At 55.3% G+C, this 26,959-nt stretch overlaps 3 protein-coding genes across 3 annotated transcripts; 2 read left to right on the forward strand and 1 right to left on the reverse strand.

Moving 5' to 3' along the window:
• Positions 1–1,728: 1,728 nt before the first annotated feature.
• On the forward strand, positions 1,729–9,165 carry NCLIV_014970 (Hypothtetical protein, related; the record flags this gene model as incomplete). The annotated part of the gene is made up of 11 exons (XM_003881686.1): positions 1,729–2,239; positions 2,870–2,946; positions 3,503–3,605; positions 4,217–4,485; positions 4,593–5,275; positions 5,706–5,850; positions 6,208–6,396; positions 6,925–6,991; positions 7,827–7,959; positions 8,321–8,393; positions 9,049–9,165. 11 exons carry the CDS (start codon positions 1,729–1,731, stop codon positions 9,163–9,165), a joined length of 2,367 nt encoding a protein of 788 aa, XP_003881735.1.
• Positions 9,166–11,869: 2,704 nt separating this feature from the next.
• On the forward strand, positions 11,870–20,838 carry NCLIV_014980 (conserved hypothetical protein; the record flags this gene model as incomplete). Its single annotated transcript, XM_003881687.1, has 12 exons — positions 11,870–12,935; positions 13,330–13,643; positions 14,005–14,988; positions 15,244–15,613; positions 16,235–16,375; positions 16,893–16,984; positions 17,306–17,374; positions 17,734–17,820; positions 18,189–18,334; positions 19,046–19,202; positions 19,512–19,613; positions 20,290–20,838. 12 exons carry the CDS (start codon positions 11,870–11,872, stop codon positions 20,836–20,838), a joined length of 4,077 nt encoding a protein of 1,358 aa, XP_003881736.1.
• A 1,760-nt stretch (positions 20,839–22,598) lies between these two features.
• On the reverse strand, positions 22,599–26,264 carry NCLIV_014990 (hypothetical protein; the record flags this gene model as incomplete). The annotated part of the gene is made up of 2 exons (XM_003881688.1): positions 22,599–22,688; positions 23,253–26,264. 2 exons carry the CDS (start codon positions 26,262–26,264, stop codon positions 22,599–22,601), a joined length of 3,102 nt encoding a protein of 1,033 aa, XP_003881737.1.
• Positions 26,265–26,959: the final 695 nt, after the last annotated feature.

A 26,959-nucleotide genomic window follows, 5' to 3' on the forward strand; every position in this document is an offset into this window, starting at 1 on the left:
TCCACTCTCAGTCAACGGGCATCGTTGGACGCGGGTGAGCAGTGGCTGCGGCCTCCGGTCCGCGGAGATCCAGGACAGAACAGAGAGAGTTCCCCGAAATCCGAAAACGCTTGAAGTGAGAAGGGCGAGGCACCAGAAAAAGTCGGAAAGGACTCCGCGCAAGCACCTCCTCACCCGTGTCGACAGGGGTGGCGGTCTCGCGAGAGAGCAGGGGAAAGCCGAGCGGATAGCTCCAGGTCACAGATTCGAGTCTGAGAATCGAGAAGGGAAGACTGCAGGACAAGAGGGAAAGACAGGAAAAAAGAGAGAGCGCGCTGCAGAGACGGACGACGGCAGAATCGCGTTTTCACAGACCAGCAGAGGGCGGGACCGAGGAACAGCGAACCTCAGGAGTCCAGCGAGGTGTACATTCAGCAGAATCTCCCACCTTTACTCTCTCGAGAAGCACGAGAACTCGACGGAGAAAATCAGTCGATTTCCCTATTTTTGTGCCTGCGTGCTCCTTCCTTGAGTTCTCTTTCCTCGTCCTCAATCGGCCGCATGCAGTCGCGAGAAAACCCGCGCAAAACGGCTTTTTCTCTCGCCATGTTGCCGCGAGAAACGCTGAGCGGAACGCGCGCGCCTCTGGGGGGCGGATACCTGGATGGCGCCTTGTCTTATTCCTTGCTACACCAGAGACGACGGCGCCGAAACCAGAAACCTAAGAAGTCTTTTCGTCGAAAAGAAGGCGAGACAGAGAACGAACGGAAAACGCTTCGCCCTCGTCGCGTTGGAATCGCCCTGGACCGACCGCACTCTCGACACACAGCTGACCGAAACTCGGGGCTAGGGATTGACGACGGGAGAGGGAACAAGACAAGCGACAGGTCGGTGACCCACAACGCCGAAAGAAACCCGCTAAAACCCTTTCATATTGTCTCTCTTCTCTGAGGGTGTGGTGGGCCCGTTGCCGAAATCTCCCCTTTGCATTCACCTTCCTTTCTGCGCTGTCTTGCCGCGCTTCTCTCTGTCTCTCGACTCGCTCTCTCTCACTCTCGGCGAGTCGGGTCGCTGCGTGCCTTCTTCTCTTCTGCGCCTTCTTCTCTCTACCAGCTCTTCTCCACGCATTTCCTGCTTGCCGACCTCACCTTCCTCCGTCGCCGGGCTTTTTTCTTTCGTCTTCGCCCCCTGAACTGAGCACTCCTCGGCGCGCCGCCATCGTCTTCCCCGCTGCGGTCGCGTTGCGAACCTCTTCCCTCTTCCCTGCCTTCTCTTTGTCCTCCCTTCTTATCTCTTCTTTCTCTCCTTCCTGCCTTCTGAGGGTGCGTCGCGCGTGTGGGAGACCGGTTGCGTTGAAGGGAAAGCGCATTTCGGGTAGAGACAGAAACTCGCCGGCGAGAGGCCAAGGCGAAGAAACGGGCGCAGAGGAGAGGGGAGAGGAGACAAGAGAGAAGGAAATCGCCCGTCAAGTAGAAGTGTGAGAGAGGGACGCCCGCTGACGAAAGCAAAAACCCAGCTGTTTCTTCAGGGCTGCCTTCACGGCTTTCTTTCCGCCCTCACCTTGGGGTCACTTCTCTCCTCCGTTCTCTCTGTGCCGCCGCTCCTCTGTGTTGTTTCGCCGCGTCACCGGTCTCTCTCCCACCTTCGTCTTCGCCTTTTTGAAGCACGAGCTTTCTTCACCCGCACGAGACACGGGTTCTCTTCTTTTCCCTTTCCTGTGCGCCAGCAAAATCCGAGCTGCTCAGCAGCATGGCGGAACCCGCAACGGCAGTTGCGGCTTGTCCAGACACTGCAAACCCACCTCCCCTGTTGCCCTTGAGGTGTATGTACACCCCGGGCGACAGAGTAGCGGACCTCGACGGCCACTTGGGCACGGTCCGTTACATTGGTCCAGTCGACGGTTACTCCCGACGAGGCGCGTCCTTCTCGGGCGGTGGCGCCTCAGATTCCTGCTCGTTGTCTTCCAGCGAAGACGCAGATTTGTGGATAGGCGTCGAGTGGGACGAAGCGGAGCGCGGGAAGCACGACGGATCCCTCAACGGGAAAGTTTATTTCACTTGCGTGGGAGCTTTATCGAGGTCGAAGACCGCCACCGCTGGGGGCACCGCCGCGTCAGCAGACGGGAGCAGCGCTGGAGACCCGAAAGAACAGAAATCGAAGCGATGCACGGCAGGCTCCTTCGTCAAAAGACACAAACTCCTGGAGCCCAAAGACTTCAAGAGAGCTGTCATGGAGCGATACACCAGGAAACTCACGCAGGGTAAGTTAGGAGGAGATCGTGAGGGGAGCAGAGATCGACAGGGAAGACATCAGGGGCGAGAGGCAGAAAAGGAGACATAGGAAAGAGAAAGGGGGGAAGTCGTCCACAACGGAGCCGAGAATCCGGCCAGACCGGTGAAGCAAAGCCCAAGAGACCTCTGTGGGGCCTTTCGAAAAGAAAACCCTCACCGAAAGTGGCTTCTCACCGCACGAGGGCGTTTCGTTCGCGGTCTTCTGAGCTCGTCTTGGGTGTACATACACCGAAACAAGACTCCAGTTCTCCAGGCACTTCCAGAGTCAAGCCTTTTCTTGCGCTCGTTACACCGCCCCATGTGCACTCTCTTTCGCTTCGTGTGGCATGGAGTTCCTTGGAAGGAAAAGCGGGAGAAAGTTGCGTCGCGTTCTGGCAAAAGGCGGACTGACCGGCGTCGCGTCTTGTTTCTTTTTTCGCTCTCCTCGACCGCCGTGACACGTGTGTTCTGCCTCTCGCGCGGCCTTGTTTCACGAAAAAAGCATGTCTCCTTTCGACGCACGTCGCGACACAGAAAGAGTGAACAGAACAGCTTCGGGGAGAGCGCATGGGCGGGAGTATGAGGAAATTGGCCGCAGAGTGGGCGTTTGCCTGTCTCAGAGCAAATTGATTCCATGATCCTCGTCAATCATGTTACAAATAAAACCAAGCCCGTCGAATTCGTCGGACGCAAGGAGGTACGCGAGTCCAAGACAACACCGTTGGCAGCCGGTGTACGTACACTCAGCTTCTCAGAGACTTGACCACGACGCGTGCATGCCTATGAAACGTATATATATATATATATATATATGCATATTTATGCATGTGTATGCATACATGTGTGTGGGAATATTGATATCCTAGGCAGAATAGGTGCGTGGCCTGGCAGTGATGGCGGCGTACCCTTTTTCTAGAGAGATGCATGCATATAAATATTCACCGAGTGTATTTACTCATATGTCTGCACGCGCGCGTGCATGGGAAGAACTTTGTAGATCTGGATTTAACCAGAGACACTGGCGGTCCTGACTTGCCACATTTCTTGGACTTTTTTCGAGAGCGGTTTTTCGATGCCGGACACTACGCGTCGGTGTCTTTCTTTCTTCCACTCTGTTTCCCTTTGTGTCCGGTCGTTCTCTCTTTTTTTGAACCCGTCGCTGCTGCGACCAGGCAGCCCCGCGTCTCTCTGTTCTCCGGATTTTGCTCCCAGGCTTTCTCTGTCGATTTTCTTCCGCTCATGCATCCCCGCAGGCAGAGGAGTACTTTGCTCGCCTCCACCTGCTGAACGCCATGAGCTTCACGAGCACCTCGGCGATCCGCACGGCGGGGCCTCCTCCTCGTCTCGTGCTTCCAAGTACGAACTGAGCAAAACAAGAGTCTCGCGCTGGTTCACCGAGACAGAAAGGCAGAGAGAACGGGACAGAAAAAAGCGCCAGTGCTCGTGCATGTGTGGATAGCTCTGTGTATTGGTGCCGGGTGTATGTGTGTGCACCTATGCGGAAGTGCGTGCATACACAGAGGAGAAAATAACTTCTGGACCATCCGTAACACTAGACGCTGCCAGGTGTATGGGCACACATGCGTCGATATCCCCAGTGAGCGTCTGTGCACTCACCTCCATCTGCAAGTACACAAACACCTCAACATACATGCACATGCGCATCTATATAAATATATGTATGCATGGATGTAGAAATGTAGGCATTGTATATGATCAAGATGGTTTCTGGTTCTAGACTTGTGTGTGTAGAGGAACAGCCAAGGGAGACGGGGATGGTAGCCCAAAAGGCAGGTCCACCAGCTTTGCATGCGACGTTCATGAAATGAAGCGAGACGCCACCTTCTGTCGTAGTTCCGGGCGCGCGCACCTGCCCACTGTCGGGGGCTACGCTGCATGGAAGCACGCGAAGCCAGGCCTGCTGTGTGGGCATCTTGAAGGCTCTTTTTGGCGTCTTCGGTCCTCAGATCTCCGCCTCTTGTCGCTTGCAAACAGCCTGATCACCGACTGGCAGGAGTTGCTGGCGATTCTTCGATGCGTCCCACGCCTTTCTTCGCTCTCTCTCTGCGGCACGCGGCTGCGAGCTTCTACCTTGCCTCCGTTTGTCTCTCGCGTTTCTCCTGAACCTGCGCAAGGAGAAAAGGGAGACGCCCACGCAGAACGCGCCGAGGAATGGACGATTCTCGAGGAGCTAACGGAGCTTCAACTGGATCAGACCTTCGTTACCTGGGACGAGGTGCGCCAAAGAACTCGTATTTCCAAGTGCTTCGCGCCGTCGGCGCACATCGCCATTTAGCGTCTCTCAAGAGGAGCTCTTTGTTCTTGTCGCTTTTCCGTTTGCAGCTTCTCGCCTTTGACTCGCTCGCGCCCCACTTGCAGCGTCTTTCGATTCGTGGAAACGACTTCTCGCCTGCACTTCCACTGTTTGACCCCCGAGCTGGGCTGCCAGCGCGGCGGGCGAACGCGGGCGTCAACGGGGAAGAAAGCCCGGCAGAAACGGCCAGGGCCTTCCAAAATCTGGTATTTCTGGATGTCTCGGACAATCCTGTCCACTCTTGGACCCCGCTGGTCGCCTGCATGCGCCACCTGCCGCGCCTGGAAACCATCTGTGCCGTCAACGCTAACCTGGGCGATTTCGCGGGTGTACAGACACCGCAGACAGACGAGCCAGAAGTCTGTACACCCGAGAAATCGCCCTCCAGGACAGGCGCACCGCTCCAGGGAGGTGAAGAGTCGGCAACGGATTCCGAACGATCTCGGGAATCCGCTGCACAGGACGGCCAACGGTCCGGCTGTGAGTTGGAAATCGGCGCACGCGAAACGCGCGACGGCTCTGCAGCGTGGGCTCTCTCTATGCGCCAGGACCGGAGGGCGAAGATTATCGAGCTGTGCCTGGAAGACAACTGCATCGAGAAATGGTACATCCGAGAGGGGCCGAACGGCCCCAGACTGCTCCTCAGGGTGTGTGTGAAGGCAGCGAGTTCCGCCCTCGGAGAGAGAGCGAGTTTCCCTGTGCTTGCGTTCCAGTCTCGTGCCTGAAATGACGACGTCTGCGGTGACAGCTGCGAGGTAGACATGGGTATGTGCCTCCCTGCTTCAAAGAACGTCCCTGGTGATGGCAAGGGCGACCGGTAACTCACTGGGTGTTCTCTCCACGTGTATGCGCTACTGGCCCGAATCGCGTCTAACGGTTTTTGTGCATATTTTGCATGTCTTTGCCCCAGGGCAGTGGTCTTGTGTAACGCTTCAGCACGAAGCCCCGCTCATCGATTTCAGTTGGCTTTCATTTACGTCCTCGTGTGTGCTGTGCACATCCAGACTGCACGCGCATGTGTGTCTGTTCTTCGTGGAGTGTTTTGCGTGGTTTCGCCAGTGCGTCCTCAGGAGGAAGAATCGATGTCAATTTCAGGCGCACTTTTGTTTTCCCTTGTTCCTTTTGGGCCTTCGCCGCATCAGGGAGACGATAACGTCGCTCGCGCGTCTCTTTCCGTCTCTGGAAAGACTGATGCTGCAGGGGAACCCCCTGCTTCTTCAGCCGTGCTCGAACTCAAAGGCGGCGTCCGTCCCCACCGGCTTCGGCGCCTCGTCTCCACAACGCCAAGTAGGAACGAACAAACCGCTTCACGCGCTGAAACTGCGAAGAAGGGAAGAGTATTTTTTCTGTCCTGCACAACGACAAGAAATCAACCTTAAAACAGCGCCGCTTTGAAGGCAGGCAGCCATGATCTACTGAAGCAGGAGTTGACATTTGTGTGCACGCATACGTGTATATGTTTTGTGGCCGCATAGCGCATCCATAGGATACAATGGTGTATTTATACATATGCCTGTTTGTCGTTTCAAGAATGGCAAACGTGTCCCCTCCGAGGGACCTTCCAAGGGAGGTTGAGGCAGCCAAACAGCACGGCCTCTACCGGTGCGTCTGGCCGATTCGCTGTTTCGTCTGTTTGCGTTGCAGGTGATGATTTCTCTGTTCCCGAGCCTGAAAGTTCTGAGCGGAGGAACAATCTCCAGGGCGGATCGATCGGCAGCGGAACGGTACACGCTGTCTCTTTTGCACCGCATAAAACGCCAAGGCGAAGTTTCCCTGCCGATCCCTCCTGGCTTGGTGGCCGCGCTGCAGAGCCCCAACCAGGCGGCAGACAGAGTAAGTGTGTGTACGGTGGAAACGATGCGCCTGCTACGAGACCGCACACCCAAGTCCAATATCACCTTGTTCAGAAAGGAAGGTCAACTTTGTAGAACAACTCGAACCGAGAGGCGACGTTCTTCATCCGGCGAAACGGAGAGAGGCAGAGTCTGAACCTAGCAGTGGAACGGGGAGGGGGAACGAGGCCGCTGCGAGGACGACAGGCGTGGGGGATGAGCAAGTGCGTTCCCAAGCACAGCTTCGGTTTCAGCGCACCAAATCACTCGACCGCGGCTTCCCAGATTGAAGAGAGAGGAAGAGCAATCATAATTGTCATAGCTGAGAAGTATGCACGTGTATCAACTTCTAGACCGACGGTATTGGTGCTATCTTGGGATTCTGTAGTCAGAGTATTTATAGCTCGCCGGTTACATACTTACCAACAAACTGTATAGCTTTGGGTAAATGCACAGGTTTCCGTCTCCAGATGCAGCTTCCGGACCCCAAACAAGGTGGCTGCGGTTTCTTCTTTCTCTCGCACCGCAGAATTCCTCAGCCTACGAGGCGCTGCTCGATCGACTCACGGAGACACACGGAGACTTCTCTCTTGGCGGTAGGCTCAGTTGTCCGCGGAGGGTCACAGGGAGAAACAGGGTTTCAAGCGCCACGTTGCGATGTCGGCACTGTTTCGGCAGGTTTTCGCGTCGTAGTTGCAGCTCCGGTGACACCGGCGTTGTCGCCTTGGTCATCACCAGCGAAGATTTTGATCGATCGGTTCTCGACACTCGGACGCTGCACCCGAAATTGTGCATATACGCACATCCATATATACACATACATATATACATATACATATATACACATACATATATACACATACATATACACATACACATACATATACATATACATATATACACATACATATACACATACACATACACATCCATATATACACATACATATATACACATCCATATATACACATACATATATACACATACATATACACATACACATACACATCCATATATACACATACATATATACATATACATATATACACATACATATATACACATACATATACACATACACATACATATACATATACATATATACACATACATATACACATACACATACACATCCATATATACACATACATATATACACATCCATATATACACATACATATATACACATACATATACACATACACATACACATCCATATATACACATACATATACACACATCCATATATACACATACATATATACACATACATATACACATACACATACATATACATATACATATATACACATACATATACATATAAACATACATATACATATATACACATACATATACATATGTATATGTATATATGTATATGTATTGCTAGCAGAAATCGGGTTTCGGCGTTTGCTTGTGTGTGGACAGAAACCGCGCAGGGAGAAGGCGGCGCGGTCGTCCTCGCTTCGTCGCTGGTAGACGTGCTGCTTCAGCCTGACGCAGCAGTCATTTTCGACAAGCCTCCCGTGAAGAAGCGAGTTCCCAAGTCGATGCGAGTCCGGTGAGTTCAGAATGCGCAGGAAGCCGGAGGTACAAAGCGTGTGGACCAGTCGCTGACGCGGTTTTCGTTTTTTTAGCAGCGCTGCGCTTTCCTATTCTGACGCGGTTGACGAAGCGGAAGGGAATCCTGGCCAAGCTATGGGCCTTGAATGTCCTGTTGAGCTTTAGGCTTCCCGATTCTCGGCCCTGAGATCTGGGCGGCTCTCTCAGGAGGTGGTAGGAAGGGAGGAATTCGGCAAGCTTTTCTCGACAAGGATTGCAGATCGCCGGGGTTCCCGGAGCGTCAGGTGTGAGATTCGCATGGTGCAGCGCTGCCTCGTCGACGTTCGCTTTTCCGCTGTTTCTGATCCGTCTGTGACCAGAGATCTCAAGACTCTGTGCATGCGGCTCTTCGGCCTTCCCGTCGCACATATCGACCTCCTGTACAACGACGGGGTAAGGAATTGAGTGGAGACGTGCGGACGCCCAGGAGAAGGCAGGAATTCCAGATCGCCACGGGCCACTCTCGGGCCCCATAGCTGGATCACTCGCCATGCAGGGAAGCGGAAACTTTGCTCCTTCACTTCACGCTCATCGGGCGTCTTGGCTGGGGTATACACGCACCCTGACGTTTTAGGTTTAAACGCGCAGTGCGGGGCCACTGAGTCGACGCACACGATGAGATGTTCCTCTCTCAGCGCTCGCTCCACGAAAACGATCACTGGTATGCTTTTGCGCAAACGCCCATAGAGCTGAGAAAACGCACGCGTGCGCCAAGACACCTGCGTATCTCTCAAGCGGATTCTGTAGGATCTCCGGTTTCCGACGTTTTCTCATGGACAATCCGAGACTGAGGTGTGCTGGCTAGGCAAGACCGTCAGACGAATACCGTCAACCAGCCCGCTGTGTCGACTTTCCAGTCTGAGTTTGCTTACGGCCTTGTGCCGATCGCGGAACTGCTGCAGCAAAGGGCTAGCGACAGGTTGATCGTGCGCGTATTGCGCTCGAGACTGGGAAGAAGTTGCAGCCTTTCCCCTGGACAAGGCAAAGGAAGCGCCAAACATAGGATCCGAGAAACGTCGCATGGCTTTGTTGTGTGTGTTCATCTCAGAACATGCCTGTGAGCACCCCGCTGGATGACGATGCTTCGTCCCTGGATTTCTTCGGAGTCGGAGCCGGATCGGTCGTTCGCGTGCAGGACAAGAACGACAAAAAGAGTGAAGTTTGAGACGCATCTTCTCGATTTCAGGTGATCCAACAAAGCAGCCGGCGCTGTCCTGCAAACGCAAAGCAAATGGGCGTGAGTCGCAGCTTCGGGAAAGGCTGCATAGGGTTCTCGCACTGTTGACGTTTCCTTTTCGGGCAGCGCCGCGGTTCTGCAACGCGACAGGTTCTCGAGATTTCAGAACGAGAAACGGTTGGAATGTCTGAGGCCCGTAGGATCCACACAGTCTGAGTGCCCGGTGCAAAAACCATGCTAACACAATAGAACTTGGATCCGCCGCAGCTGCCTGGGAATGCACGCGAAGGAACATCGCCGACTTTCGTGCTTGCCCCAAACCCATCACGTTTGCCTCCGGGATGCATTCGCTCCCTGGCCCAGAACCCTGGACTGTGGGGAGTGGGTGGAACTGAGAAATGCAAAGATATACACAAATACATATATATAGGCATATGTACACATATATATACATTGACACATATATACATAGGCATATATATATATATATATATATATATATAGTCATATATATATATATATATATATATATATATATGTATATATAGATAGTCATATATATATATATATATATATACATAATCATATATATATATATGTATATATATATATATACATATATATATATATATATATACATAGTCATATATATATGTATATATACATAGTCATATATATATATATATATATATATATGTATATATACATAGTCATATATATATGTATATATACATAGTCATATATATATGTATATATACATAGTCATATATATATATATATATATAGTCATATATATATATATATAGTCATATATATATGTATATATATAGAGAGAGTACCTTTTTAACGAAGGTGCAAGGGGCCCTGGACGGCCACTTCGCGTCGAGCTCGACTGCAGACCTTCGGTACAATATCCGAAATCTCAACCGGAATTGCCAGGAACGTTTTGAATCAGACGCCGTGTTTCCGCGATTTGTCACCGTTTAGCGCATCACAGCCTTTCATGCTGGACGGTCGCGACGGTCCCGTGCCGCTCACGCGGCTGACACGACTCTCCTTTGGAGGAACTGCGGTTGAAGCAGTTACCGGCAAGTGGGAGTGACAGAAATGCATTCGTGTTCGTACTCGTTTTCACGGCACAGAAGGCAGTCTGTCTCTCGGGGACTGCCCCATACATCTCTCAGATCCGGGGCGAGGCACCAGTCTCTCCTCAAGTTTGATTCCAGGACAGCGCGATCAGACGAGCGGTACGGCAGTCGCTTTTAGGCTCTGACACTCTTTCGCACGTGCTAGAGTAGGTTCAAGAACCGTAACGCCACGCTGAACGGTGCTGACATCGCACAAATGCACATTGGCGATATTCGCGGGCCCCCAGTCCCTGCTGCAGGAACGACGTCTTCTGGATTTTTCGAGCCGCACGCTGTGCTGAAAAGACGCATGGATCGCCTCTGTTCCTGTCGCTCACGTCCTTTTCCCTCTCCGTGCAAACAGGAGAGAGTCGCTTCTCCATGGACCCCAGTTTCTGTACTTCATGTGGTATCTCTTGAGATTTCGAGAAGCGTGCGTTGGAGGGTCATGAGTTAGAGTCAATACTGTTTTTACCCCGTAGCTGTCGGCAGGCGATCATAAATTTCCTTTCGCCTTTCGAAAGCTCGGTTTTTCTCACTGTTGGCCATCACGGGCGATACATCTCTTGTCTTCCGATTTCTCTACACGCGCCATCGTTCCGTGCTCTACGATTACACCCTCCTGACCCTGACTCTGTCGAGCCTTTTCTCTCGGCGCCCCGTAAATTCCCCCTTCGCTGTGGAGGGTGAACTCGGTGCGTTAGCTGTAAACTCTGAGCGTGGAATTCAGAGGCAGCGGAGTGCTTCTCAAGTTCACCGGAGTGAGAAGTTCTATATGAAGGCAAGCAACTTCAGGTCGTTTTATGATTCCGTGGAAGCGAACCCGGAATTCAGCTAGGCAGGCGTCGGTTGTTGTGCTACCAGCATCTACACACCGTGAGCAGGCTTCGTAAAAAGGTGCCTGAGTCGGGAAAGGGCGGCCGTTTCTATCGGCAACTATTCATCGTTATCGCCTTCAAGTTTTCCATTCAACAAGGGAAACCATAGTGGCCCAGAATCGACGGTTCCTTTCCCGTGCCATCCCGTGTTCTACCGCAGGACGAGTTTGCCTGCGCATCGCCGACCCCGGGCACACCACTCTCTGTGCGCATGTGGAAAGCCAGGCCTTCTTTTCTCGTGGCTGTTTTCTGCGAAGGACATCTGTTTCTTAGATTTGATGGCTTCCCCGGGACTCCAAATCCCCTTTGCAACGAAGGGAATCTCTTTTTTCCGAGGACAGAACGTTGCGCCGCGCGGACTCATCATCGCCACCGGCGGCAAGCGAAAAACGCAGACAAGACACACGTCTTGTTCGTCCCGGCACGCCGTCCCGGCTTAGAGGTTCCTCGTTCCCCTGGCCCCAGGGACAAGCTAAGATGCCTCGGGCCTCTTTTCTCACGCAAGTGGCCTCCGAGCTTCCCTAATTTCTTGACCGATTTGTTTCGAAAACGGCCTGCCCGCCGCCTCGCTTCGGCTCGGCATCTGCGAGGGATCATGTTGCGGCGGGACGCGAGTTTATACTCCGGTTCCTCTTTTCCCTGCCGACTCGCATGTCTCCCTAACAGGCCGTGAAGGACTGCTTGCAGATGGATTTCCTGCTGGCCAGGGAAGCAGCGCCGTACGCGGCCGCAGGCTGCAGGCCAAGTGGGGAGTTCCCCGTAGGCGACACTCAGCCGTTTGAAACGAGCATTCCGTGTGTGTCCATCACGCTACAGTTCAAAGCAAAGAGCGTCCAGAATGGAGCGCGCTCGAAGCCTACTGCCGAGGAGGCTGGCGATGCAGCGGCATGTCCGTGCGCGGTCGATTTGTCGGAGGTGGACGGGGTTTTGGACGACTTGGCCGCGTCTCCCGCAGGGTATTTCGTGTGTAAATTGCACAGGCTGCTGAAACGCCTGGAACCGCGCGGAAGTGAGAACGCAGAACAACCCAGTCGCTCGCAGGACGAGCGGCCAGGCGCACACGGCGACTGCGTTGCCAGCTTCCAGTGTCGAGTGTTTGGCACACTGCTGGACGTCTCAGACTTCCTGTGGCGCGTCGGGGAACTCTACCTCGTCATTCAGCCTCTCGGCGCTTCGCGCAGAGCCCGCAGGCAAGCGCACTCAAGTCCGCGGCCAGCACATTCCCCGCAGGAGCGCGGAGACCGCCGGCAACGTGCGGAGTCGCGCGAGAACTCGCGGAAGCGAGAGACGTCCATCGGGCCGGACACCCGACAGGACAGGCGCGTCTCGTTTTCCTCGGCGAGAGACACCGAGAGCGACAGAGACGAACTGGACGAAGATCCAGGCCAGGAACCGCGCTACGTCACTTTTAGCCTCAAAGAAGTTCTGGATGGACCGACGCCGGGGAGGCGCGCGCCGCCGAACGCCGACGGCCGACTTCGCGAGTTCGACAACGAAGTTCAGTTGGATCCTGGAGACGATGGTACGCTGCTGTGGGTTCGGCTGCGTCTTGAGGAATTTGAAGTCCCCTACGGGACAGACCGAGACCATCCGTCGCTGCCTCCCAGAGAAGCCGGAGACGCGTTTGTGTTGTCCCTCAGCATCGTTGAAAACCGGAGCCTGCGCGCCCTGGTTCGGCTGGGAGAGGCGCACGGGCGAAAACTCGAAGGCAGTCTCGGGGAAGAAGGTGCGTCCCACAAACTGGCGAAAGTCTGTACGTTTCTCTCAGTGGATCAAAAAGAGGGCACGCGACACACGCACACGTTTTATCCCGCGGTCCAAACTCTCTCGCGACGCGAGACGCGCATGCGAAGCCGCGTGCGATTCGTTTCCCCCCTCGTTTCAGCCCGCCTCCAGTTTCCCCCTCTTTCTGTGTGGCGTGCACTCACGAGATCCGGAGGGGCGTTCTTCTGTGTCCGTGCATGCGGTCGACCATTTCACTTTTTTCCCTTGTCGTGGACAAACGCAGTTCCCTTCGGCCCACTCGTGTCCGCCTCCACACGTTTTTTGCCTGGTGATGTCCTGCGCATCTGCCAAGCGCTTCGTTTCAACTGCCTGCCCACCCCACCGTTCTGTCTCTCTCCGCTCTTCCTGCTTGCCCGTCACAGCTGCCGCATCGCCGGGCGACTCCACTCGCCTGTCGCTTCGCCTCGGGACTGCGCGGCGTCCGTGTGCCCCGTCGCCGCTCGACGCGCAGAAACCCCCTGGCTGCGAAGCCGAGAGACAGCCCGCGCTCGTCCCGCAGTGTCGCTTCGCGCTTGCCCTCGTCGGCAGCTGGGCAGAGGCGCTCTTGTACTTCAAGAGCTTGGCGACCGCGTGGGTCCAGCTGGAACTGCCGAGAGAAGACGAGCGGGAGAGACCGGTGATGCCGGAAAAACTCGGCCGCGGAAGATCCGCGAGCCTCCGCCGAGCCGCGCATGCAGTAAGAGAAGGCGATACGAACCAACCTCTGGGCTGTGTCACTCGCACACTGGGACGCGTCTACCATCTCCGCGGTCTCCCTTCTTGCCTTGATGGCTGCGGTCTCGTCCCTCGATATCCCGTGCACCTGCAGGCTCGAAACCGTCACGGCATCTCCGCTCTTTTCTGCGCCTCCTCGGCGCGTCGCGCGCGTGTGTCTGCCTTGTGTCTCTGGGCCTTTCTCGGCCTGCCTCAATCTCCTCACTCACACTCTGTCTCTTCTTCCTGTCCATCCCCTGGCGACCTGGACGCCTCTGCGCTCTTTGGCCCTTCAACGCGGCCTCTTGCTTCTGCCCGTTCTCGGCCTCTGCGTTTGCCCCCAGCGTCCGATGGAGCTCTCGATCGACTTGACTCCGCTCGCCACGCGCGTCGCGCAGCATCTGGCCATGCTTCACCACGCGGACGCCTTCCCGCCCGGCACGGCGCCTTCCCCGTCCCTGGTCTTGACGAATTCGCTCTGTGCGCTGCTCCATTCCTCGAACCACCCGCGGCAGCCGCGCCGCATCTCGCTGCAGGCACAGCTGCTCTTCCTGGTTTTCAAAGACCACCCGACCGGGACGCCTGACTCGGCTCGTGAACTCCCTTCGCCATCTCTCCAACCCCGTCGCGACTCTCTCGCCTCGCCCCAGGGGCCGCGCTGTGAAAGGCCCGACGCTCTGGCGAGTCTCTCCCGCGGTTCGCTCTCGGAGGCTGCTTTCCAGCCGCTCAGTCACGACAGCCCACGGCCGACCGAACGCGAAGTCGACAGGAACCGCGAAGACGGAAAGGAGAACGATTCTCAGTGTCTGAATCGCGCGGACGCGCCACGCCTCGCGCCTCTCGGCGATGGACCTGACGCCGAGAGCGACTCCAGAACGTGCGACGAGGCGCAAGAACGGAGAACTCACCCGGGGCTCCCCTCGCCAGGGCGATGTGAACGTGGCGCCGCTGGGGCTGTTGCGGCGACAGCAGCTGCGGCGTCCATGCCTGCTGCAATGTTGAACGGGCAGACTAAGACGGGGAACGAGGGCGTGCAGAGCGTGTCTTCGCTTCCGCAGTTTACGCTGAAAAACGTCCTGAGCCCGGCACAGTGTCTCGACGAGGGATTTCCCTGCACTTCGGTTGCCTTGCCGACGCAGAATCTCCCGGGTCACGGCCAGTGCCAGCCGGCGATTTGGAGGCTCTCAGTCGACCTGGTCTCTCTGCAGCTGAGGGCGGAGACGCTGGCTAGCCGCAGAGCGGTGTACGTACACTACACCTACGCGCCTTTTGGGCCTCAACACAGCTTCTCGACGGAGCCCCCCGTGGACTGCAGCAGTGGCGAGGCGGTGCGTCCTTGAAAGCCACGTGCAAGCGCTCTTTTGCGCGCCGGCGAAAACAGGGCTGACGATGCAGACTCCGCGCTCCGTCGGATCACAGGTTTCGTGACAGACCGTTATACGCAGCGAAGCTCCACAGTCGCGCGTGCTTTCGGACCGGATAAACCGTCTGTTCGGCAAGGTGTCGCCGCCTCGAATGCGGGCAAAGACGCAAAGCGAGGACTGATGCGGGCGGCCCTTTCCCTGCGTCCCCTTTTCCTGCAGGTTCCCCTTTCCGGGGGCTTTTGCGCCTACACCTTGACTGCGTCGCCGGCGCGGCTCTTCCAGTCCCTTCGGACGACGCCGCTGGAGCTCGAGGTGTTTGGGCTCGCCGACGCACGGGCCGCTTCGCCTCCTGTCTCGCGTCGCGCGTCTCTCTGCGCGCTGAGCAGACGCAGCGGCTCTTCGGTTCCGCCTTCGCCGCGGGCGCCGCGGGGCGAGCTGAAGGCGCTTCGCGCCGAGAAGGTGGGGACTGCCGTCGTCGACTTGGACCTCTTGGCCCAGAAGCCGCTGCGGCGCCACAGCCAAGCGCCCCACGACTACCAGGCGTACAGCGCGATGCTTCCGGTCACAGCGGAGAACGGCGAGATCCTGGGTGAGTTGGGCGTCGAAGAAATGCAGAGAACAGGCCGAGACCGGCAATACGGACGGGCAAACAGCTCCACTTGCTCGGAAGCACAATTCACGCCCTGACCATCACGACAACAAACAATGTCTCGAGGAGAAACCCACACATACAAACATGGCCCATTCAATTCTGCGACAAGATGCGGAACTGTAACTTGTTCACCTGTCTCGACAGTTCAATGCAGGGTCTCGGATGTCCCTCTACATATAAATAAATATATATATATATGTATATATGTATATATATATGTATTGTATTTTCATATGCCTGTACATACGTATATTGACATGCTCCTATTTTTATGTACCACAGAGTTTTTTACGTCGCTCTCTGGATGACGGCTATAAGACGCACCACATCGTAAAATGTTGAAGGGAGTGCAGAGACAAGATGGGATCTCGTCTGTGCATTCGCGTCTCGTGAGGAGCTACCGCAGATGCCTATCTTCTTCACTCCTATGTTTGCTTCTCCCGGCTGGAAGCATCTTTTGAAAAGGCTTCGCGCTGTTGTCCTGTTTGGCCGTTCAAGGGGAACGTCGTTCCAACTTTGTTTTCCTCGACGCGTTCGTCTTGTTCTCCCTGCGCTCAGGTCACCTGCACATACAGCTGTACTTGGAACACCTGCGCTCGGCGTCGGCGACTCCCCCTTCCAGCGCTTCGGCTCCTGCGAGGGCGGAGCGGCGCGAGTCCAGCTTTTCGCGAGTGTCGCCGGAGGCGGCTGTCGCTGGAAGTAAGTTGAAGAGCGTCTACCGGGGTCTCCAGGCGCTCTCCGAACTGGCGCAGAGACAGCAGCGGGGCCCTGACGTGGCGATGCAGCCGTCAAGCGAATGAGGACGGGGCAGACACGTGAGAAGACTGAAGCTGAACATCAGAACGGTTCAACACCCAGGAATACAAAGCAGCAATAACATGCTACGTGGGTCTCGGCAACTGCAGACCTATATGCATACGTATCACTTTCTACCTATACCATCATATTTGTATATAAATATGTATATATATATATATATATATAGATGTATATATATATATATATATATATGCATATATATATATATATATATATGTACGTATATGTGTATGCATAGGAGTAGGACTGGTTACAACTATGGATTTGCCTGGATGTCGATATGCATTTGCTTCTGCATGAGCATTTTCATGTACTTGCGCGAATCTGCAAGGAGGCGGACAGTCCAGTGGGGAGGCAGCAGAATCCTGTATCGCTTCCTCTTTTCCTCTTTGTGCAGGTGGCGAGAAGAACGGCCTCTCCTTCTCTGTCGCGTACGAGATGGAGCTCTGGAAACGAGCGGAGGAGGCGAAGTTTCTCGCTGAACTGAAGGTAAAGTTTTTGTTTCCTCTCCTTTTCTGCCTCGGCCACGTGCAGCTGCTTTCTGGCCTCTTTTTTTCTGCGCCTGGTGCCTTTCTGATGTCTTTGAAAAGAAACCGCCAGGAGACGCGCACGGCGTGTTCAGGTGCAAAACCTGCACGCCAGACGCGTAGCTGTCGTGAGATAGATCTCGCAGATTCTCGTACGGCCCTGTTGGCTGTTAGCTTTGATCTGTCTTCTGCGCTCATTCCCTTCCTCGTCCCTCTCTCCGTTATCTGTCGTCCCATGTTTGTTTCTTCTCTTCCTCTCTTTCTTCCCTTTCTCCGTCTCCAGACTCGCGCGGTGGAGGAACGGGAGAAATTCCTGGAAGAAATGCGACGAGTGGAGAATGCGAAGAATCAGGTAGACCAAGAAATCTGTTGTGCGTCTCAACTGACGCGCCGGAGAGTTTCTCAGCCTCAGGCGGTGTTTTCGGCCCTAGCTGCGAAGCATCTATCGCATGTTCGCTGGACATACGCGCTGCTTGCGTCTGACCTTCCTCTGGGCAGCTTGAGAAGCTCTGATTTGAAATGGGTTTGAAAGTCGGTTGCGCGGGCGAATTCTTTTGCGGCCTCTTTTTCGTGTCGCGCGGAGCCCGGAACGCTCTTCGCCGCTGACCGGTTCGGCTGAGAGAATTCCCCGTTTCTAACGGGCTCCACCTCGCATCTGCGTTCGTTTTGTGCAAGACCGCGCCTCCCTCCCTTTCTGCCGGTTGTCTCCAGGAGATACGAGGCAAGCAAGAGGCGCTCCAACACCTCCAACTGCAGCTGAAACAGATGGCGCAGCAACTGCAACAAAAAGCTCTGGAAGTAAGCGACGCGTCTCGTTCCACAGATCAAGATACCCTTGGATACCCGCACACTACCCTACACCTCATTTATATATATATATATATATATATATATATGAATGTGTATTGGCAGAGATGTGCGGTCCTACATGGCTGCATGCTTAACGCTTCATTTGTGTATATCGGGATTTGTGAATCAAGAAGACGGTGCGCCTCCACACGAGGAATAGGATGAAGAGAACGCGGGGACTCTGTTGCCTCAGGCAGCCTCAACGGGCTTCTTCGTAGGATGAGGAGGAACGGCGAGAGGGGAGAGGCTGCAACCGTGGTTGCACACTCGGGAAAACGAGATGTGCCTCGCCGTGGGCCGCATTTGTCGATTTGCAGCTCCAGAGCAGAGAAAACGACCTGCGAAGCGAAAGGGAGAGATGTCTCCAGTTGGCCGCCCGGACCAGCGACGAGATGACGGGGGCAACGCGCCGTCTCCGGGAAGAAAAGGAGCACGCGGTACAGCTGGAAAAGCAGCGAAGCCAGTAAGGGAAAGAAGAAAAACATATCCATATATATATGCCGAGTTACGAAATACGTTTACACGATTAAGGTTCTCATATGTATATATATATATATATATATATATATATATATATATATATATGTATATATTGGAGATATGACGGACCATCTCGCTTCCTGAAGTGCCGTCTGGGAAAAGAGTCTCTCCAGGTGTTTTTGGCGTGAGGTTTTCTTTTGCGTCGACTTTGACAAGAAATGAGTGTGGAAAGGTGGAACGCGTCGTGCGTTTTCCCTTCTCGACCGCCCCTTTCACCATGGCGACAACGATCTTCCCTGTCTGAAGTCCCACCTTGTCTCTCGAGTCCCCCCTGCCTCAGCCAGGGTCGTGTCGCTTCGGGAGTTTCCTTGCTCTTCCTCCTCTCCGTTCTCTCTCGATCTGCCTGGGGCCGCCGAACCCTCGAGGCACTTGCAGTGCCGCGCGTTCGTCTGAAGTTGACAAAAATGCGAGAGTTCCAATTGATCAGGAGCCTGTGGATTTGGAGCCGTCAAACGAGTCTGTTTCTAATAACTGGAGCCGTATTCAGTAGCCTTGCAGCTGCAACGGCGCCTGCATGGTCGAGCTGACGACGCGCCCGGAGATGCATGCAAGGACAGCATTTTGGGGCGTTTGCGGACGGGATCCGAATCTGTTGTGAAACCCCGCCCTCGGCTTTGTCTCGCTCTCTTCACAGCCTCCTGGAGCGTCAGAATGCGGAGTTGCAGAGTGAGGTGACACGCATTAGGGCGCGACTGGACTTCCTCGAGGAGGAAAACTGCGAGCTCAGACAGCACCTCACCAGCGGTCCCACTGCGCAGCTTCAGTCCGATCTCAAACTGAAACTCTATCAGGTGCGGACTGCCGCGAAACACGCGAAAAAAGATGTCCGTCTGTCTCTGTGTACTTTGACGCGAAGCAGGCGCTCCATGAGGCCTCCAGACTCTGGGCCTGAATGCGGGGTCTGAGCGGATATATATATATATATATATATACATATGTATGTACGTATGTATGTAGGTATGTATGTATATACGTATTTGTATGTCTGTACATGTGTAACAGCATATGCATGTGCTTGTGAGCCTAGATGGGCCCAGACGTGTTTGCGTGGAAGATTGATCCCTTTGAGAGGTCGTCTGTTGAGATGGCTTTGTTTCCAGGTTGCAGATCTCGAGAGCCGCCTCACTGCGATGACTGCCTCCCGAGACTACTTCGTGGAGAGCTGTGCGACGTTGCTGGACAAACTGCATGCAGTGAAAGAGGTGAGCGAGGCCGGAGCGGGCTCTGCTTTCTCGCCTCGTGTCTTTTGTCGACCTTTTTTATCTTCGTTTAGCGTCCGCAACGCGCTGATTCGCCGCGCCTCTCGCCGGATCGAAAGCGAGATCTGCAACATGATCGAGCATGCAGACTCGCAGAGCACAAAATTAAGGTGTCGAGAAACACGGCTGCCTGGTGCTAGCGCCACTGCATCTCGCCTGAAGGCGGAGGCAGTCTCAAATGTCCACACACATTTTCCTCTTTTTAGGCTCTAGGAGATCGGAACTGTTGGGAGAAAGCACGCGTTAGCTCTCTCCGTATTCACAGACGCCGTCATTTTAAAACGCAAATGCGACACATCTTGCCCTTATGAACTGAGTGTCTCGGTAAAAAATGATTAAAAGTGCCTCGTCGAGACCTCGGCCACAGATTTCTGACGCCCCGGCGACGAGCACACACTTCACATAGCAACCAAAAAGAACTTGGTTGTCTGTATCCCCTAACCAGAGTCCTATTCAGTATTCCCAGTCCGCCTTCATTTTTCCCCAGGTTCGTCTCTCTCTGGTCTCCTGTCTTCGCGTCCTTCCCTTCGGGGTCGGACCCGTCTAGGATGCTGACGCTGTCAAGGCATCTTTTTTTGCCTTTTTTTTCTCTCAAAATGCTTCTGTCTGGAACCTGCAGCAAACTGCCTCTGGCCTCTCGCCGCGGTTGGAGGCGACAGTCGAGAGCCGGATGGCGTCTCTTCGCTCCGAGATCGGCAGCCTGCGTCTCGCGATTCTCGAAAGTCAGCAGGCGAAGGCTTCTTCGAGTCCCCGTCGCCAGGCTGTCCAGGCCGCCGCTCTCCCGACGCAAGACAGCTCAGCGCTTCGCGGGCACTCAGAGACCTCGCTCGCTCTGCCTGCGCTTCCTCCCTCTTCTTTCTCTTCCACCCTCTCTGCGCCTCCGGGCGCCTTCCGTGAGGCGAGCACGCCGTCGCTGAAGCAGAAGGGAAACCACTTGGCGCCGGATGTGCCTCCAGTGCCACACACAGAGCCGCTGCAGGCGGCGGGGCAGTCTGAGGGCGAGGCGGGGCCCGACGCGAAGGCCGAGGAAATCGAGAGCAAGGTGAGCGTCATCGAGAAGGAACTCGAGAGGCTCTTGAAGAACGGCGCGTACACAGAAGAAGACACCATGGTGCAGGCCCTGAGAGGGAAGATTGGACGACTCAGAGCCATGAAACGGCTTCTTTGAGGCCGTGGAGAGAAGCGTCGGGCGGAGAAGCCGGGCGAAAGCCCCTGCTGGCGGGTAACGGCTGGAGACGCAAGCATGAAAAAGTTCGAAGCTTCGCGCTTCCGAGAGAGGCGGTTGTTTCGCTCTTCTGAGCCGCCTGGTCCCCTTTCTCTCTGCGCGGCGACTCTGCGTTCTCGGGGGCCGGCGCCACCGAGAGGATCTCCTGGACAAAGAAAGTGGGGGCCTTGCGGCAGAAGAGGGAACGAGCAGAAAGGAGCGTTTTCAGGCAGGCGGCAGACGTTGCCGAGCAGGCTCTGGAGCCCGCACTCTGGCCGCGCAAGGGGGAGGTGGATTAGAGCGCCGAGAAGAAAGCGCCTTGCCCCAGTACAGACTAATAACGCTGGGAGGTAACAAGGGAAACAGCCGTTCTGGACCGCGGGGGGGCGGTTGAGGGCAGAAACGCCGTTTGGAAGGACACAGACGTCTCGCGGGGCAGAAGGGTTGAGGTAATCGGTTTCCTAGGGGCTCGGTGTCTGCTGACAACGGGCGGGTTTTATCTATCCGCTGCCGCGAGCCTTGTCTTTTTCTTGCATGCGTTGACACGTTTTTTCTGTTTCGCCTTCGCTTCTTGTCAAGGGCGCGTGGGGGTACAGTCCGAGTTTCTTCCGAAATTCAGCGGGAGGTAAACTTCCTGCAGCCGTCGTCCACCCACAACACCGGAGGGAGACGCTGTCTCCGGCTGTTTATCCACGGCCCCGCAGGAAAACCGACCAGGCAGTCGCTGGGCTCAGCCACTCGGGCACAGCGAACGTGGCGAGGAGACTCGAGCCTCAGATGATCATCCTAAATGGAAGAAGGGGATGGTGCCACGACTTCCAAAACCGCCCTTCGCGTGTTGAACGCGCTTCCAGAAATCCAGCAATGCCAGCTACCTGCCTCAGGGCTCGGTTCACCACGCGCGACTATCTAGCGTCTCATATCGACGTCTGTGCCGGGCTCCACTTCGCAGTGCGACGCTGAACCGAACGCGCCAGAGCTTCCCTTCTTGCCGTTCGGCGAGTTACAGAAAAGCGGTTTTCGAGATCATGTGCCGAGGGAAGTCGCACTGCCCGTTCGTGTCTCTTTTCCTAAGGTAGCGCATGCACTTAGCAGAGAAATCCAACACAAGAGCGGACCCGGGTCATGTGCCTTCATCCATGTGCAAGGGTATGCGGGATTTTCAAGTGGATATCAAATTTCCACTCTTCTGCCTTCGCAGCTAAAAAGAAGTGTGGAACCCTATGAGGGTAGCTACACCGGTGCGTACGATAGATGCTGTGACTGAGGGTGCGAGAGAGAGGCGATGAGAGAAAACCTAAGTGTCTCCCCGCGGTTATGAGAGGCCCCGAGAGAGAATGAAGAGAGTGTCCGAGGCGCCGACGTTTGTGTTCAGACGCATGCAGAAACAAGAAATCTACTCTCTTCTTGAAATGCCGGAGTAGGCGGACCGTGTGTCTTCGGAGGATGCGAGGACAGTAGAACGGTGGTCAAAATTTTCGGGGAAGATCACAAAACACTTTAAAACCGCCGAGATTAAGAGCCTAGCCTATATGCAGGTGCTTCCACAAAAAGAAAACAGAGCATTCCACGGTTCGGTGTCTCGCTCTCAGCATGCACCAGCTCCACACAGAAAAAAGCGGCGTAGAGAGGCGCAGAAACCTCTCAACTCCCGTGAGGAGCGCCGAGAGAAAAAAGACGTTGGGCGCATTGTCAAGAAAAGTACACGCTGCAGGCGAACAAAGCTAGGAAAGCGGGAGCGGGAGGAGGGCGCCTTCGATCCGCCGGACCATGGCGTGAATCTTCTGCCGCAATTCCTGATTTTTGCACCGCACCTGGACGGAGACAAACAGAACGGACATAAAAGAAGTTTGCCGCTTCCTCCTTCTGGCTCCCGGTTTCTCCCCCGTTGTCGAAGGATACCCCATACACAACGAGAATTTCAGCGTCGCCAGCTGCCGCGCACGACTGGCTTCACCAGACGATGAAGCCTCACAAACTAGCGCTTCACACTGTCAAGGGCTGAGACCCCTCCATGCTTTTCTTCTCAATCAAGTGAGACCAGGAAAGCGCATATAATATATACATATATATATATCCTGTTGAGAGACAGGTAGGCCGAATAATACACATCGAAAGATATGTGCATATTTGCGCAGAAAGCATATATATATATATATATATATATATATATATATATATATGACTACTCACACATGCTTGTGCATGCGCATACTTGCCTACAGGTACAAACATATGTAGGCGCAGGCATAGAAAGAGGTGTATATAGGCAATCGCAAACACAGATACATGTATAATATATATATATATATATATATACGCAAACCTACTGCTGCATCCTGATATACGGTTATGCACCTTTGAATATAGTGGCTTACTATTCTCTTGGCCATGTCGATTTCGACAGGAATTTTGTCTTGCTCCTCCGCTTTTCTCAGTTCTTTCTCGTCGCTTTTTTCCTTTTCAGTGCCCTTCGAGTCCTCTGCACTGGCTGCGGCGCCTGCTGAGCCACCCATGTCTCTCACGGAGAAGCGAAGAAGGACGTTGCCTTCTTCTTGCGCTTTACGCAGTCCGTCTTCCCCCTGTGGTGAAGAGTCTCCGGCACCGAGCTCCTTTTCAGATTTCACTTTTCGTGCGTCCTTCGAGGCGCCCTCCGTGTCGGACAGAGACGCCGGGACAACTTGGACCGGGCCGAACTGCCGCTCCAGGTGCGAGACGAGAACATCGACGATGACGGCCTCACTCTGAGCCTCACGCGACGAGAAAATCATTTCCTCTGGCGTGCTGGGCAAACGCATGAGGTCCACGGCGAGGAAACTGACGGAATCTGCAATTAAGTCCGCGGTTGGCCCGGTGAGCCACTCCACCACAATTTCTTCCCGATGCCGCGGGTGTCGGTACACCCGAACGGCGTCACCAACCACGAAGCCCCGGTCCGAGAGGGGCGCGTCGTCGAGGACGAGGTGTGCATCCACGTCCACTTTCTGATCTTTTTGCACACTGCTGACTTCACGCACACGAGACGCACCCGCGATCCTCGCCGTCTGCTTCGTCGTATCTTTCGCTGGCTCCGCGCCACTCGTATCGTCACACGTGTTCTCCCCGTTCTCCAGAGCGGGCTGCAGCTCCGCAGTCGATTTCCGTTCGCCCTCCGGCCCGATCCAGGCGTCGTCTGTCTCGCTTCTCCCAGCGGGCGACTCCAAGGCTTCGTCGTCTTCGATGTCCTCGAAAATCTGCAAGAGAGCCTGCCGGAGCGTTCCGAGAGGCCGCACAAACGGCAAGCGGAGCTTCTGCCGCAAGCGCGTCACGGGAATGCGGCCGTTCGTGGTGAGATCTTCAGGATACAGCAGCAGCGGCTGCTGGCCTTCCTGGACGACAATCACGCCTTCGACTTGGGCGGCGCCCGGCCCTCGGCTCGGTGCGTTTTTCGCCGGTGTATCCGATGGACCTCCGGACGCGCCTTCTGCCTCGGGGCTCTCTGGTGCTTGCAAGCTATCCAGACTCCCCTCGGCTTCTCTTGCGGCACTGCCGCCTTCCGCGACACCTCGCTTGCCGGCGGCGTCTTCAACGCTCTCTGCGGGCTGCGTCCCGAGGTCCGCGCATTCCGCAAACCTCTGAATGTCGTCTGCGAGCTTCCCAGCGGCAACCACGCATCGAGACGGCGTGAACTGGAGGCTGACTTTCTGGAGGATTTCCGGGGTGAAGACGCACAGCGCTGGGCGCTCTTCTTCCAGTTTCTCCTTCAGGCGCCGCATTTCTCCGCGTTCGCCGTGGACAAGGACGACGTTCGGGACTTTCAGTTTCCCGATGAAGTCCTGCGTCTGCTGGTAGTCCGAGTGGGCGCTGAAGGAGATCATTTCGAAGGAGCACCTGCGCCGCAGGACGCGGTCGGGGAGCTGGATCGTTTCCGGTTCGCGTTTCAGCTCGTCCGCGAGCGTTCCCTTCACCGAGTAGCCCGTGAGAATGACGCCGTTCTTTGACTCTGGCGCCAAAGCCTCGAAGATTTCGCGGCTCGCGCCGCTCTGGAGCATGCCGGGGGCGGCCATGATGACCGCGGGGCCGTCGTGGTGGATGTACACTCGAGCGGACTCCACGCTTTTGAGGTTTTTGACGAATCGGAAGGCAAATGGATTCTCTCCGCGGAGCGCGCGGTTCCGCACTGCGTCTCCGCACATGTCGACGAACGCGTCAAAGACCACCATGCACTTGCTCGAGAGCGGAGACAGGAAAAGTATGGGCACGTGGCACACTTCCGGATGCGCGGTCCAGTACTCCTCGAGAATGAGAAGCAGTTCTTGGGCTCGACCCAAAGCGAAGACCGGCAACAGACACTTTCCGCCGCGGTTCAGCACAATGTCGACGACGGCCTTGAGGAACCTGCGCTCACGCAACTGCCGGTCGTCGTGGACGTGGATGCCGTACGTACTCTCGCAAATCAGCAGCTGGACGTCGACGGGCGGGACCTCGGCTATGGGCACGTGCCGGTCCTTCTCGCGACTAAAGTCTCCAGTGTACAGCATGCGGACGCCGCCGATCTCGATGAGAAACATGCACGCGCCGAGAACATGGCCGGCACCGAAACAGGAGATCTTGACCCCGCCGACTTCGACTTGCTGGTGGAAGTCGAGACACTCAGCCATCTGCACCGTCTTATCGACGTCGTCTTCGTCGTACAAATAATTGCCTGCGCCGCTCTTGTCGCCCTGGCCGCTGGAAGCCCTCTGGGAGGCTGCCGCGTTCGCTTGCTCCGGGGCCTGCGAGAAGGCACTCATTCTCGCGTAGTCGAGCCACACAAGCTTCGAAATCACTCGAGTCGGTTCCGTCATAAAGACGCGGCCGCGGAACGCAGTCTTGGTCACCAGGTAGGGCAGCGCTCCGCAGTGGTCCAGGTGAAAGTGCGTGATCAGACACACGTCGACGCTGGTCATGTCGACGGCGTCAAAAATCGGGAGGGCGCCCAAGCCGCTGTAGGCTGGGTGGACACCGCAGTCAAACATCACGGTAACGCCTTTGTACCGAACGATGACGCACGATCGACCCACCTCACAGCCCGCGCCAAGCGGGGTAATCTCCACCCAGTCCTCTCCGAGGAAGAGGCGCCGGCGCTTCGACGAAGCCTCGATGTGCACCATGGCCGGCGAAGCGGACGCAGAGGCAGGTAAGGGCGAAGACGCGAGAGGAAGCACCGGAGGAAGAGTCTCTGGGTCAGGCAGAGCCGCGGGAAGTGAACAGGCAGGAGGCGAGGAGGCCGACGACGGCGTCGAGCCGGAGGCAATTTGATCGGGTTGGGCAGACTCAGGGTCTGTGCGCCCACAGGAAGGGGCCGGATTTGAAGGTAGATTGTCGGCGCTACGCAGAGCGCCTTCCGAAGAGGAGGTTGAAGGCTCCATGCTGATCCGCCTTCTGTCACCACCGGTGTGCCGTTGAAAATGGCGTGGCCTCGTTTCGCTTCCACACCAGCTCTGCCTCCTGAGACTCCGAAGCTAACGGCACACTGGCCCAGGGAACTGAGACGGCGAGGAGAGCAAATGTACGACCATAGTCAGCTGCAAGTGATTCCAGAGTCCGTATGCTTCTCAGGAGATGGTTTCGATATGGAATGCAGCGCCCAAACGCGTTCCTGTTTCGGACAAGAAAAACCGGAAAAGTGGCACTGGCCACAGTGAATGAAAAAGCGGGGCGAAAACACTCAGCGGAAAGATGTCATGCGAACAGACCGAAGCGGACAAAAAAACGCGACAGTGATCCACGTCACTGAAACGCGACGGTAACAATGGATTGAAGTTGACTGCTGCGGTCGGACAGCTGAGGTGTACAGACAGCAGCCAAAGCGCACCGCCCAGGGGTTGGCAAGGCCGCGTGACCCCTGTTAGGTCAAGAAAACCTTCGAAGTTTGTGGCGTTTCAGCATTGGTATCAAGCATTTCCTTTCATAATTTCCGTTTCTTTGCCGACTTCACGGATTACCTTGATCCGCGCTCCCGAAAACCGTGTCGCTTTCCCGTTTTCCCGCGTTGTCGCCAGAGCAAGTCGCGATCCCATTTCGCGTTCAGGTGATGCCAGCAGATGAAAAATGGCAAATGAGA

Source organism: Neospora caninum, chromosome V (genome assembly GCF_000208865.1).
Source record: "Neospora caninum Liverpool complete genome, chromosome V".
NCBI lineage: Eukaryota > Apicomplexa > Conoidasida > Eucoccidiorida > Sarcocystidae > Neospora > Neospora caninum.